The sequence below is a fragment of the Tyto alba genome, unplaced genomic scaffold, assembly GCF_018691265.1.
Source record: "Tyto alba isolate M040663 unplaced genomic scaffold, T.alba_DEE_v4.0 Super-Scaffold_1000006, whole genome shotgun sequence".
Lineage (NCBI taxonomy): Eukaryota > Metazoa > Chordata > Aves > Strigiformes > Tytonidae > Tyto > Tyto alba.
The window spans coordinates 5,854,077-5,867,285 of record NW_024881272.1 but is presented as its reverse complement, the minus strand read 5'-3'; the positions used below and the strand labels follow the sequence as shown (position 1 = coordinate 5,867,285).

The following is a 13,209-nucleotide window of genomic DNA, read 5'->3' as shown; positions in this document are numbered from 1 at the left end:
CAAGCTTCAGAGAACATGTTTCATCCCAAGCTATATAGCTTTTCAGTATTTCCAGTTTGACTCGGAATATATTTCTTGCTCATACAAATGTCTGTGTAAATCTATATAAAAGAATATTTTGTACTAGATGGACAAAAACCAGCAATTACAGTACAGGCTGTGTTTGTATCTGTAGCTTGGTCCCCTCTGCCTGGGCATTTGTGGATTTTCATATGGGTGATGTGACAGAAGTGATTGATTGCTTCCAGGACTGACCATGCAAAGCTCTGTGTGTTCCCCTTGTGAAAGCTCCTGGTTTCTGCAACCTGCCTCAAGCTGGGAGGGGGCAAACAGGCCACTCGCTTCACCCTTTAGTCTACAAAGGTTGGAGTCTGCAAGTCGCTGCAGAGTCCATGAAAAGGACGCGAGGAAAGGAGAGTCTGCTCGTGGTCTAGTTTGCCACCTCCATATCTGTTTTTCCATTTTAAAAAAGCTCCACAAATCAAACTGTTGGAAGACACTGCTTTAGGGTTCTGATTGAGCATATTATATAATTCCATGCATGTGTTAAAATGTATACAGTGAGTCATGAAATCACAGCTACTAGGAAGCATAAAACTTGCTCAAAATTATGTTAACATTTTATTCCCTCCCCTGACTGTCTTTACTACTAATTTCCAACTGTGATTATGGTGCAGTTATTAATTATCTCATTATATGTTAAATGAGTAATCTGCAAAGCCTTGTTTTAGATCACAGCACTGTTTAACTATGACATTAATTATAGTATGCTTGTTTTTATTTTTTAATGTAATCTGGAGAATGTTTTCTCTTAAATTGTGTTTTTTTAAGAGGAAATTCTTTGATGAGATCTAAAAAAAAACTAGAAAACTTTTTTTTTTTTTATGTAGCCATTAATGGAATATTAACTAAACTGTCCCTGCAATATTTAAAACAAAACAAAAAAAAACCAGCCCCACATTATCCTGTGGAGTGTGCTGCCATTTTATATAGGACAGTTTGCTCAAATTGTACAGATCCTCAGTGGTCTCTTGAAAGCACTCCAGGTGCTGAGTCATGTGCACGCTCTTGCTGAGCTGCTGCTGGGAGCCAAGAAGGATTGTTGAGAGAGGAATATTAAAATAGTCTGTTTATGACGGCCATTAATATGGCTGGTGTGGAGGGTACAGCAGCCTTTCATGAAAGGTGGCTTTACAGCAGAGTGTAGCAGGGAGGCTGCTCTCAGCTGGGGTGTGTTTTTATCTTGTTTGGTTATAGCTGGTCTCTGCTAGTCTGTAAAGAGTGGTGAGAAATGCTGAGTTTGTACAGTTTAGTCAGGAATGGAGGATTTTATGAATCCCGCTCAAGCGTTTATTACAATGCCCAATTGTATAGATGGGTAAAAAAAAAAAAAAAAAATCCTTTAGTAGCATCACCTCTGAAGGGTTAATATTTACCTTCCTTCCCGCTGCAGGTAGCATGAAGTTCAGCCAAGCTGTGAAGTCAGAAAGATACAGGTGGAAAATACCTTTGGGAGAGGACATTGTTTGTCCTCATTTCATGCTTCATTAGCCACCCTGCTGGAGGACCCTCCCGCATTGTTCCGGGGTCAGGAGCCTCCCGCGGTGTTGGGGGAGAAGGGACATCTCCTTGTCCAAGGGCTCTCATCTTCAGACCACCTGCATTTGGGGTGGAGAGCTCCCTCTTCCCCTTGGCTCTCCTGGCACTGGCCTTAACTAGTGAAGGAAAGGACAGCAGCAATTATGGCACACACAATTAACGAGCTTCTAATCTCCAGTCTTGCGTGTAATTGCTGCTGTCAAATACAATTAGTGTCTGCCCAAGTTCCCTTCCCAGGGGGATGGCCAAGCGGTGGCACAGAGGGAGAGGAGGAGGGGGGGGGGGGGCAAGTGCCTGAAACTTTAGGAGAGTTTATGTTTTCTTGTTGCCTCGCTAATAATCCTCACTCCTCAAATTGTGTCCAGAAATGTTAATCCAGAGCATTAAGGGGGACATGCGAAGCAGGCTTTGAGGCCTACTGTTAGCTTAACTCCGTGAAGCGTCTTCTGTAAAACCTGTCACCTGAGACTGTACCAGCTTAATTACAATTCAATCAGCACACTTCAGGGATTCACTCCTACCTTCGTGTGAGCCTGACAGGGCTACAGGACGTTGCCTGTCCTGTCGTGGCAGCCGAGACTGGAGGTGCTCATCACCTCTCGTGTGTAGTTTGGGGAGCTGGGACACGGGCCCGGGTTTCTCCTGCCCCTGCTGAGCAGACCTCCAGGCTCAGCGGCCCGGGACCCTCGGCTGCACCCCAAAGCCCTGCAGGCACCCTGCAAGGCCGAGGCAGGTTTTGGTTGCTTTTTTGGTGGCTGCCATCTTCCTGTCAATCGGGGCGTTTCGCTGTGCTGCTGCTGTGTTGTGCATCTTTCTGCAACCTGCTGCGGAGCAAGGTAACGCGTGTCCCCAGCCCCTGCGCAGGGCCGTGGGCTGCGCAGACACCTGCGGCTGGGGCAGTGGGCGAGCTGTGGGAAGGTGAATTACGTAGAACAAATGCAGATTGGAATCCCCACTAGGTATTTGCTGCTGTGGGAACACTTGAAGTTTTGCTTGTAGTGATTTTGTTGGGAGTATTTCTTGTCTCTACCCCATAAAGCTGGATACAGCTGCTACTCTGACTCAAGTTGCATCAGGCTTAGAGGAGGAGAAAAATAACACAATAAGTAGCCTCTGAACATAACCTGAGATAACTTCTTCCATGCACTGCAGTGGTGCAGGTGAGATCTTGATGCATAATGTTCATGATCAGAGGGCTGGAGCATCTCCCCTATGAGGACAGGCTAAGAGTTGGGGTTGTTCAGCCTGGGGAAGAGAAGTCTCAGGGGAGACCTTATAGCAGCCTTTCAGTGCTTGAAGGGAGTACAGGGAGGATGGGGGGAGACTTTTTACAAGGACATCCAGTGATAGGATGAGGGGTAATGGCTTTAAACTGACAGAAGATTTACAGTGGATGTAAGGAAGAAATTGTTCCCTATGTGGGGGGTGAGGCACTGGCCCAGGGTGCCCAGAGCAGCTGTGGGTGCCCCCTCCCTGGAAGGGTTCAAGGCCAGGTTGGACGGGGCTGGGAGCCCCCTGGGCTGGGGGAAGGGGGCCCTGCCCAGGGCAGGGGGGATGGGACTAGATGAGCTTTAAGGTCCCTGCCAACCCAAAACCAGTCTATGATTTAAGTTGTCTCACTTTTCTGTTTCCAAGACGCGTGATGATGAAGAACCTAAGTCTTGACCGTTTTAAGGCATTAGCCAGTGTAACTTCAAAGATAAGTATTTTGATGAGATGAACTGTTTTGCTAATGGCTTTCTCTTTTTCTTAAATATATATTTATGTGAAACTACTTAAAGGTTTTGGGTGTGGAAAAAAGCCAGAGTGAGATGTGAGGGAATTGGGGGAATGATAGATGTGCTGTGCAACACAGCCATGTGCCTTGCCAAACAGCTATTGCTGCTGTGTGTGCCAGGTGTCTAGATATGCAAAACTAGCCAGGTAGAGTTCTCATTTTGCTCTGGATAGAACTGAGATACCAAACATTTAGCCCACGCCCAGGATCTAGCTCTTCTGTTAATTCCCAATTTATGGTCTGGGGGGTTTCTAAAAGCTTTACCGAAACTTGTGCTATTCCTGATGTTTTGTAGTATCTTTGTAGGACTTTTTTGTACCTTTCCTTCTGTCAAATTTATGATTCCTTTGCCCTGCATATAAAATAGCTGTGTACCATTCGGTCCAGCTCAGTCCCAGCTAATCACCAATGATAAGTTCACTTGCATCTCTGTAACAGGTTCTGGGATGTGAGGTTGAAGTGAGTCATCAGGAGGGCCCTTGGAAATGCCATCTTCTTAGATTTGTTGTAGCCTGTTTTGTGTAGATTGGAACAAAACTTGAGCTCAGAGATGAAACATAATAAATCCCTACCCTGTCCTCAGGGATATAGCAAGAGGTTGGCCCACCAAACCAGCCCCTGACAAGAAACTACCAATCTTCCTCTTAGACAGTAATCTTCATCCTGCTCTCCAAAAATGCAAGAGAAATGGGTTATGCTGTGATCACGGGAGGCTTTTGAGTTCACCTTCTATTTTTGTCTCAAAACCCTCGCAAAGAAAATGTTTGTCTCTAATTGTTTTCTGCTTCCATAATGCTTGGTATGATAAAACTATCTTGCTTTTCTCCTTTATTTTTCAATCATGATTAGACTTTAATGTTGTTAAAGCTTATAAGTGAGTTTGAGCTACTGTCTCGTTGAAGAGAAGATGGAGCTGAAATTGTCAGTGAGGCATTGGACAGGGTTTTTTAATGTGTCTGTCATTATATGTTAACCTCTGAACTGGGACACGATGTCTGTTTTATGGCTGACAACAATTTAAAGGTATACATCTTGACATCGTGGATAAAGGAAGAAGGGGGAGTGGAGAAAAAAATGAATTAATGATGTTAGCAAATATTAGTCCCTGTATTTCCATTTTGTTCAGAAAGTGGTTGTCAGCCTTTGAGGCCATCTGAAGCAGCATTGTCAGTGACAGCCAGTCGAGATGCAATTGTACCTTGAATCGAGCTGGTCTTTTATTGACAAATACAGTGCACTGAGGCAGGGATGAGGATGCTCTGCTGTCTGTTCCAGGAGGAGTGCGGCTTTTCTCCTGGCATTCCTGGTGACATTTGAGAAGGATAGGTCTGGGCTTAGTGGAGTTCCCTGCGCCACTCCATGAGCACATTGGGAGTCAGGGGAGTTGAAAATGTCTCTTAATGAGTACGTATGCTGCATACAGAAGCACATATTTGCCCATGATTTATGCTAGCTTTGGTCAACCAGATCCACCTACCAAAGTTAACTGTCAAGAGTAATAGTGACTTTGATATCAGCCTTAATTGTATATGAGCAACAAAGAATCAATGGGCAAGAATTAGGGGAAAACACGAGAAATTCCAGTGCCTCTTAAGGCATCTCTTGCACTTCTTTATTGTCTCTTCCCGGATCTCTTATGTGCTGCTGCCTGCGCTTTGGCACTCAAGTGCAATACTCCAAGGTTTCTTCCCATACTGTCATAAATTCCCCTTTATTCCCACAGTTTTTAACTGGCAGTTTGAGGGCAACCCCCTCACGATTATGGAGCCCACAGTAATTTTGCCTTTTCTGCAGTATCTCTCTTACATGGTCCTGACTGCAGATAATACTGCTGTCATCTCTGTTGGATTCAGGTTGCAAATTATGGGAGCCTGGGATTGTGTTATTTCTTAACTATCATTAGTTACATGTGTATCTGCAGTGCTTTTGGACAGCGCTGCCAGCAGTGAAAGAAATTGAGCTGGCTTAATTGAGAGCCACATAGTTAATTATTAGTGCCTTTTTTAACAGAGGAGAGAGAAAATTTGCAGTGTCAGTTTTTAATTTCATTGTGGTTTGCAGGGTAGTGTGACTTTAAACTCACCAGTCATTATCTGTGTATATGTAGTGTTCACATTATTTTTCCAGCCCTAAGAGCCCTTTTCTGCTGTAGGAATGTCAAGAGGTATAAGAAGGAAAGTGCATCTGCACGCTACTGATCCCTTCAGCCAGTGTGAGCGACAAATAAAAACACTGGTTCCCGTTAGTACAATAGCTGTGATGTGGTTTGGAAGGAGCAACTGGTTCTGTCCCACCTTTTTCATTACCCAGCCTGGTACGTTGTGCTCCGATACTGCGTGCGAGTCCCTGGCAGGCTGGGTGGTATAGATATTGGAAGCGGGCAGATGAGCTCATGGTGTAGGCAAGTTGTCAAGGGCGGCTGGAAAGAAACCAGTTTGCATCTGCGTTGAGGCAGAGCTAACGTTTTTGGGAAGAAGCGTTCCTTGTAGCCTGGACAGATTCCCCTTGGGAAGTCCAGTGGTGATGAATCGTGGAGCGGTGATGCTGTGTTCTATGGCTTTGAAGAGTAGAGGCGCACATGAAATCCTGAGAGGATAGCTGAGACGTTTCCTGTACATTTTTCATAAACTTATTCTACATATTGAGGACTGTGATGAAATAAGCTTGGTTCAACATGCATAAATTGAATATTGAGTTACCTATTTCTGTGTGAAAGAGATGAGATAAAAGCTACTTGGACAAAGTAACCTGTATATGGATTAAAAGCCAGAGAAGTTTTTGCCTGAGCATTTTTGGGAAAGCCTTTATCGCTAAGTTTCCCGATGACCTTATGTGTACTCAATCAACTTGATTAATCTTTGGTAGAAGTGCATTGGTGGTGCAAAGAAGGTGAACTTAATCCAAGAAACCTCTTTTACAATTTCTGCCTGTAGAAAGATGAAATGTATTTTCTCAAGTGTTGTTTCTGACTTGGGGGAAAAAAGCAACAACCAAAAACTGCAGTGGGAAGAGATGAAAGAATATAGATTAAAAATTTTTTGTAGTTTTTGATGCTGGTTGAATGGCCACTGTCCCTCAGTATCAAAGATGATAGACTAGTTGTGAGAATGGCTTCATTTTGTAGAAATAACTCTTGCATGTTCTAGCAGATGATCTGAAATTAATTTTCTTTATAATTGGTGTGGAAATAATTGATGGACAGTAAGGTTCTCTGCTAAATAATTTTTTAAGAGGGCCATTGCACTGTAAAGATTCTGAAGCCCTTTCCCTTCAGGAAAAGAGAACTTGGTGTCACCTTTTGCTCTAAATTAGAGAGAGCCTACTTGCCATAGAAGTTTTCAAAGCCAATTTCCTTTCCATTTTTTCTCGTAAGGAAGTATGTCTGTGATACCTGCAAGCTCAAATACTACAGCTTTGGGCTGGTACAGGACAGCTGAAACGTGGAACTGGTTGGCTCAAACTGGACAGAAAGTAAAAGTGAATGTATTACGGGGAAATCCTAGACTGATTTAAAACAAAAGCATCCTAGGGAGCAGGGAGAAAGACAAATGTGAGCATGTTTTATTTAAAAAATAAATCGCCACCTTTCTATGTAGAATTCTGATGAGGCAGCAATGCTTTTTGGTGTAATCAGCAACATATTGCAGCTATTGAGAGACTGCGAGAGCTTGGGATGGTTTTCCCTTTGCTTCTGATTTTTTTCACCCTGGGTTTGATAACCTCTTGTCACAGAAAGCCACAGAACTGTTCTTTGGCAACAGCACATTGCGTCTAGTGGGCTGGTTTTGTGAGGAATTACTGCTGCGAATCGCAAGCGAGTTTTGACTGCTTACCCAAAGACTGAGATAGGAGATACCCTAGAAGAGTTAGGGTTTCTGGTGCCCTGCACCCCCTAAAATAGGGTCAGGCTTTCAGACACCAGGCACTGAGCCCTTTCTGAAAGTCTGGCATCAATGGAAAGTCAGCCAATTGAAGACCCCGAGCTGCAGGATGCTTTTCTGAAAAGGTAGGCCCAAGGCTCCATATCGATCAATCATTATTCTGATTGTTCATTTCTATTATGGTGGGAATCATTCAGAATCTTAGAGTTCCTGGGAGTAAATCATTTGGAAATGCTGCCCATTATAAAATTCAATTTCAAATCTATATTAAATAGATTTATAAAGGCAAGCTTTGCAATCTAGTAACATAACATTATGCTGCCTCACAGAGGCTCGGCTTTTGGGTCCTAAGGGGCCCGGGCTGGGAGCGCAGGGGCGGCAGTGCTTTGGCTCATTGGGCGCAGGACAGCGGGGCTGCCAAGCCTAACTTTCGGGTGACCCTCCGGGGCCACCTTCAGAGGAGCATTGATCCGGTTTGCTGAGAGACCCATCCAGCTGTTCTGGATGGAGTAGGGTGGTGGGGTACCATCTGCTGTGAAGATGAGGCTTCCAGGGGGCTGATCCCATTTCTGGGGCAGGGGAAGGGGTGGGAGGTGGTGGAGAGGCGGCACAGGCTGGAGCAGAACAGGAGCCAGGATGATGGACCAATCTTTCTTTTTCTTTCAGATGACAGACAAGAGGGGAAAGGAAAGCAAAACTGCATTTGGAGGCCCAGTTGTCAGCTCATTATATCAAGAAGAAACAATCAGGTGATTATCTGTGCTGGACTTCAGTTAAAACCAGTATTTTTTCTAATGTCATTTTGTTAAGCTTTTTTTTAATATTGCACAAGTGTGGTGGCAACTACAACAGGATAATAAATGACAGGAAAGAACTTTTCAGGTCCATAATCATTTAAATCAATAACTGCCTGTATCATTGCCAGGTAGTAACCTTTCCCTAGCGTAAGATGTGGGGGAAGGGCAAAGCTTCCCATTTTTCAGTTATATGGCTAACAAAAGGTAATATTGGATATTTTTAATAGAAAGCTATTCAGACAATACCTTTTTCAAGTAGTTATTTCTTTACCAATACATTCATTAAGGATTGTTCAGTGAAGGTTTTAATGTTGGACAATGTTTGCCTTCAGGGAGAGTTTGCACCTTATATCAAATTAATTTTTCCTAGCTTCTGCAGCTAGCATAGCAGAAACACATTTACTGAACTAGAATGGCTGCTATTTAAAAACTGTCAAGGTGCAAGTAGTAAGTGACATTAGCTACTGAATAAGGACAGCAGGGTTTTCTTGTTTGGTTGGTTTTTACTCTTCCAGACTACTAATGATGAGTATAATATTAACTCCAATACCTAAATGATTGTCTGGAGGATCTTTCAGAATGCAGCATCATATTTTGAGTTAAAATGAACAGTCAGGGAAGACTAATTCTTTGAGCAGTGTTTGCTGTCATGTTGCAGTCGTCCATTTATGGGTATGTGATCCCATTTCTTTTATCGAATGTCTTGCATCATTTTAGTCCCAGGAAATTAAACACTGATTTCTCTACACACAGCTTCCCAAGCTTGCTGAGAACTTTTCTGAAGTGTTATTTATAACTCTAGCACAGCATTGTTTGACTTGTTGTCACAAAGTAATGAAAGATAAATCTTAAGCAGGTGGCTCCAAACCCTTTGCAAGGAGCTCAGGTAGAAATTGATATGGCAGTTCTGTGAAAGCAAACAGGGTGACAGTTTTGTGCTCGGCAGTAGTGCGGGCTCTTCCCTCCATGGTGCAATCTGCTTTGCAGTGAGATGGAACAGTTGGCCAGGAGTGGCCTTCTCTGCCTCGCAAGGAGAGCCAACACATCTTTAACTTACCCCTGGACCTTGACCAGCGGTGGTCAGCTATGACCTTAGTTGAACACACTGAGGAGTAGCACTTCTACTAGCCACAAGCTCCTTTTTCTTCCCTGCTCTGTCAATGTAGGTCTCAGCCAACCTCCTTGACCTCATAGTTTGACCTTGTGGTTTAAATCCTGTTCAAGCTCTTCTTTTAGGAGTGGAACATATCAGTGTGCTGCCCAGTGTTGGCTGCTAAGCAAGAGCTATGCTTTGTCCTGCAGTGCTTTCAAAGTCTTGGCTATCCCAAGTACTGCCTGTGCCCTTTCTTGCTTATAAAATACAGCACAATATATGGAAAACAGAGTGTGGTCTGGTTGGCTTGACTAGTCTAAATCTTCTTGCCACATTTTTGTTTTACTTTCATAAGAACATGACTTCTGCAGGACTTCAAGATCTGAATACAGTACAGCTCTGAATACAATTTTTCCAAACACACTATGAGGAACAGGTGCTGTATGTTTAGTATAACATAGTTACAGTCCTTACAAAATGAGGCTGTAGGCAGATGTAGTGCCTGACACAGCTGGAATAGGGTGACTCTGCTGACAGTGAGTTAAATGAAGTCTCCTGACCCTGCTGACAGAATGGAAAGTCCTGTGGCCCATTAGCACAGCGTGGCTCGCAGGCACGGGTGTCTTCAGTTGCAAGATAGGAAGTGAGCAAGTGTCAGCATAAGCTAACCCACGTGCAGGTTGTACAGCTTCAGCTTTCCTGGTGCAGTTGCCCAAGTATTACAGCTTTTGTCTACTGTTTATTCTCTTACTGGAACAGGGAATCAATGTGTGCAAGTACAGGCACATCTCTAACAGTGATAATTATAATAGTAAAAGCATAGCCCTAAGCAGCAAAATTGCACTGGTACCAAATCTGCAAGCAGATGAGCCAAAGAAGGGTGGCTCTAGACATTCAGTTTGGCATCCAGGTTTATCTAAAGCATGGAGTGTATTGGTTTGATAGTAATACCGCTCACGTGGAAAGGGTGACTTTTCTGAGGCTGTGAGTGGTTACTTACAAGAACATAAGATTAGCATTCAGTAATACTTCATGGCATTTTTAAATCAAATGGAGTCTTTAAAAAATAAGGCATTTTCTGTAGAGGAAGAAAGCGAAAATGTTTGAGGGGAAAGAAAATGTAATAGCTTGAGCCAGCGTTAAACACATTGATAGCTGTGGGTAAGTCCCATGCTGTAAGTTCAGCGAGTACGTGTATCCTACCTCAAAACCTAAGATCTGAGAAAACTTTCATGCACAGACTATTTTGACTCAGTTGTTTATGGTGGGCCTACTGGAGCTTTACAACAAGCTCGCAAAAATTGGAATATAAATCAAACCAGTTTAGTCTCTGTTGCCGAGGGCTGTTGATAGGATAAATATTTTCTAGCTACAGGATCGTATCAAGGAAACCCGGAATAAGCAAAAAACACTTTAGTGTACTAAAAACTAAAACTCGAAGTCCTCATCAGCCCTGGGTTCTGACAGACTGCTGGAAGCAGTTTCTCATCAGGCATTACTCTGCCAAACACAGCCTACCATATGCCCTTTAGGATTCCGCTGATGCAAAGGCAGGAAAAGGCTGCCTAATTTATCTGGAGCCTGGCAGCATCACAACCTCACCTTGCACCAGGAGACAGACAAGAATGCAAGTGCAGAGTTTGGAAGGATCACCTAAGCAGGTTCACTTATTTTACTCTTACCAGAAGCTTTTGAACAGTTTATCAAGTGATTAAACTCCTCCAAGCTGCTCCTGTGTAATAGGAAGATGAGAGATCTGGTTTTAAATAGTGTAAACCACTAGTTTACCATCAGCAATAAATTACCAAGCGAAGCAGCAATGCTATTGCTTTCAAGCTGACTGTCTAAACTTATGCATAAACAATGCTTATGTTCGTTTTGTGGAATGAAATGCTTGGGTTTTAGGGTGCACATCTGTAGATGCTGGACAAAGTGGAGTTACCATAGCCTACCCTAAAGTCAGGTGGATCAAATATAGGAGGGACTGGGATGGTGCCAGAGCTGATTTTTCCTTATCACTAATTATCTCAAATGTTTCTACTTTGAGAACAAGATAGAAAAAATGGTCAATCTGACTCACAGAACTACATTGCACTGATTCCAAATAAATTCAAGAGCCTCCATAGAAACAGGTTATACCGATCTAATTAAATCAATTTAGAAAGAGATTCAGTTAAATCAGTGCAATTTGTGTGTTCATAGATCAATCCTCAAATCAGGAGAAGGTCTCTTGAGCTAATGAGGCATAGCAGTTATTTACTTTGGGGTGCTGGGCTCTGGTCATCAATTAGGAGTCATTAATAAACCCTGGCAATAAAGAGCTCAAGTACCCCCAGTGACTAATGGGGAGCAGTTGCAGAATATATTAGCATAGTGCTCTGCCTCTGTGTTTCTCTGCAAATCACCTATCTCACTTGGGGCATTACATAAAAATAATGCGTGCTGGTGACTGATGATGGGACTAGGAGGTTTCCCTAGAAGGAAGGATTTAGAAATTATCTGTGATTTCAGGCTGGGTATAGTGATAGGGGTTTTTTTTACTGCTACGTAAAGCTTTATGTCTCTTTTCTGGTCTTACTACCAGAACAAAAGCAGTAGTAGTTGAGCTCTTTCATGATCAAATAGCTATAATTACAGTTTCACAAACCTGGGAAATGAGCAGTGAGTTGAGGTTGACTGATGTGTCACCAATATAAATCTAATCTAAGACACAAACCGAGGGAGATGCCAAAAATACCGTAGCATTGGAAATTCAACTTTAAAGTTATTTTTCAGTATTTTTTTAAAGCGGGGGCAAGGGTGGTGCGGTTTGTAAGTGTTTCCAGCAAACAAAAGCATTGACTTGGCAGGTGGAGAATGCGAAGTAACGCGGCCAAATGTCTGTGTCCCTTTCCCCTTCCACCGGAGGAGCCCTCCTACGCTCTACCTCGGGCCGCTTCCACGCGGCCTCGGCGTGCCAGGATGGGAATGACATCGCCGGTCGGCCCGGGGGCCCCCCTGAGCTTCGCTTTGCACTTCTGCCGTCCCCCGGGGGGGTGCTGAAAAAGCCCTTTGCTGGTTAGAAACTTCCACCCTTTCCCCTAATGCTTGGGAGCGACCCCGGTTGCGAGCGGGGCTCTGCTTCGGATCGGGGCGCGGAGCGGGCACCCCTCGTTTTCGGGAGCCCACCTGATGCCGTGTAATCTATCAGAATTGTATTAATCCCACTAACGCAGCCGCCATCTGGCCCCGCTGCCGGGCCGGCTCACGCGAGCCCCCGGTGATGGATGGCCTCGGGAATTGATTAGTTGTTGTGCGAGACAAATGAACTGTTTTGGCAGAAAATACCAGAGGTCGCTGCGTGTGGTCAGGCACAAAGGCTGCTGAATTTTAAAGAGCTGCTTCCAGCATCCATTGCAAGGATGCCGCTTCAGAGCGGCGATGCCTTCCGAGACGAGCCCAGCGCTCCGGAGCGCGGGTTTTGTTTCCTCCCTCCAGCCCCTCTTTCGGGAACGCCGGCGCTGGAAACGAGCGCAAAGCTGCAGGGAGGCGGGAGCCGGCATCCTGCCTGCCGCGTTGGGAATTACGGGCTCGCGCCGGTATTGTGCGTGCGTTTGGGTGGCTGCGCCGCAGATGGCTGTCGCTCGCACAAACGCCGGGCTGCGCAATCCCTGCGGAAGAGCTTTCCCGGTTGCGCGGAGCCCAGGCAGCCCGCGGCGTGCTCAGCCGTGGCGCGTCTCAAGCAAAACACCTGCGGGTCCAGGCCGCTGGGGTTTGGTGTGGTTTTTTTTTTTTTTGTTGTTGTTGTTGTTGTTGGTTTTTTGTTGTTGTTTTTTTTTTTTTAGGTCTGCATTATTTAGAAATGGATGCTCTTCTGGTGATGTTTAGCAGGCAAGTCCCTGACTTCAAGATGATTGCCAAGTTTATTGGTGTGTGTCCCCCTCCTTTTTATTGTCCCCGGAGCGGTGACCCGTGGGGCTTGGCTTTGTTGTGCAAAGGGGCAGCGTGGCTCCGGCCTGCCTTCCCTCTGGGAGAGCGCATCCTCCGGTGGCAGCTCCTCTTTGGGGTTTCCCCGCGGCCGCC

The 13,209-nt window shown here is 44.7% G+C and overlaps 1 protein-coding gene across 2 annotated transcripts in view; it reads left to right on the top strand.

Moving 5' to 3' along the window:
- ACBD6 (acyl-CoA binding domain containing 6) overlaps nucleotides 1–13,209 on the top strand; it is an 88,464-nt gene that overhangs the window by 18,936 nt on the left and 56,319 nt on the right. For both annotated transcript variants that reach the window (XM_042806746.1, XM_042806750.1), the window contains exon 4: nucleotides 7,924–8,006. In XM_042806746.1, coding sequence (XP_042662680.1) covers nucleotides 7,924–8,006 — 83 coding nt within the window. The remainder of the gene's footprint in view (nucleotides 1–7,923; nucleotides 8,007–13,209) is intronic.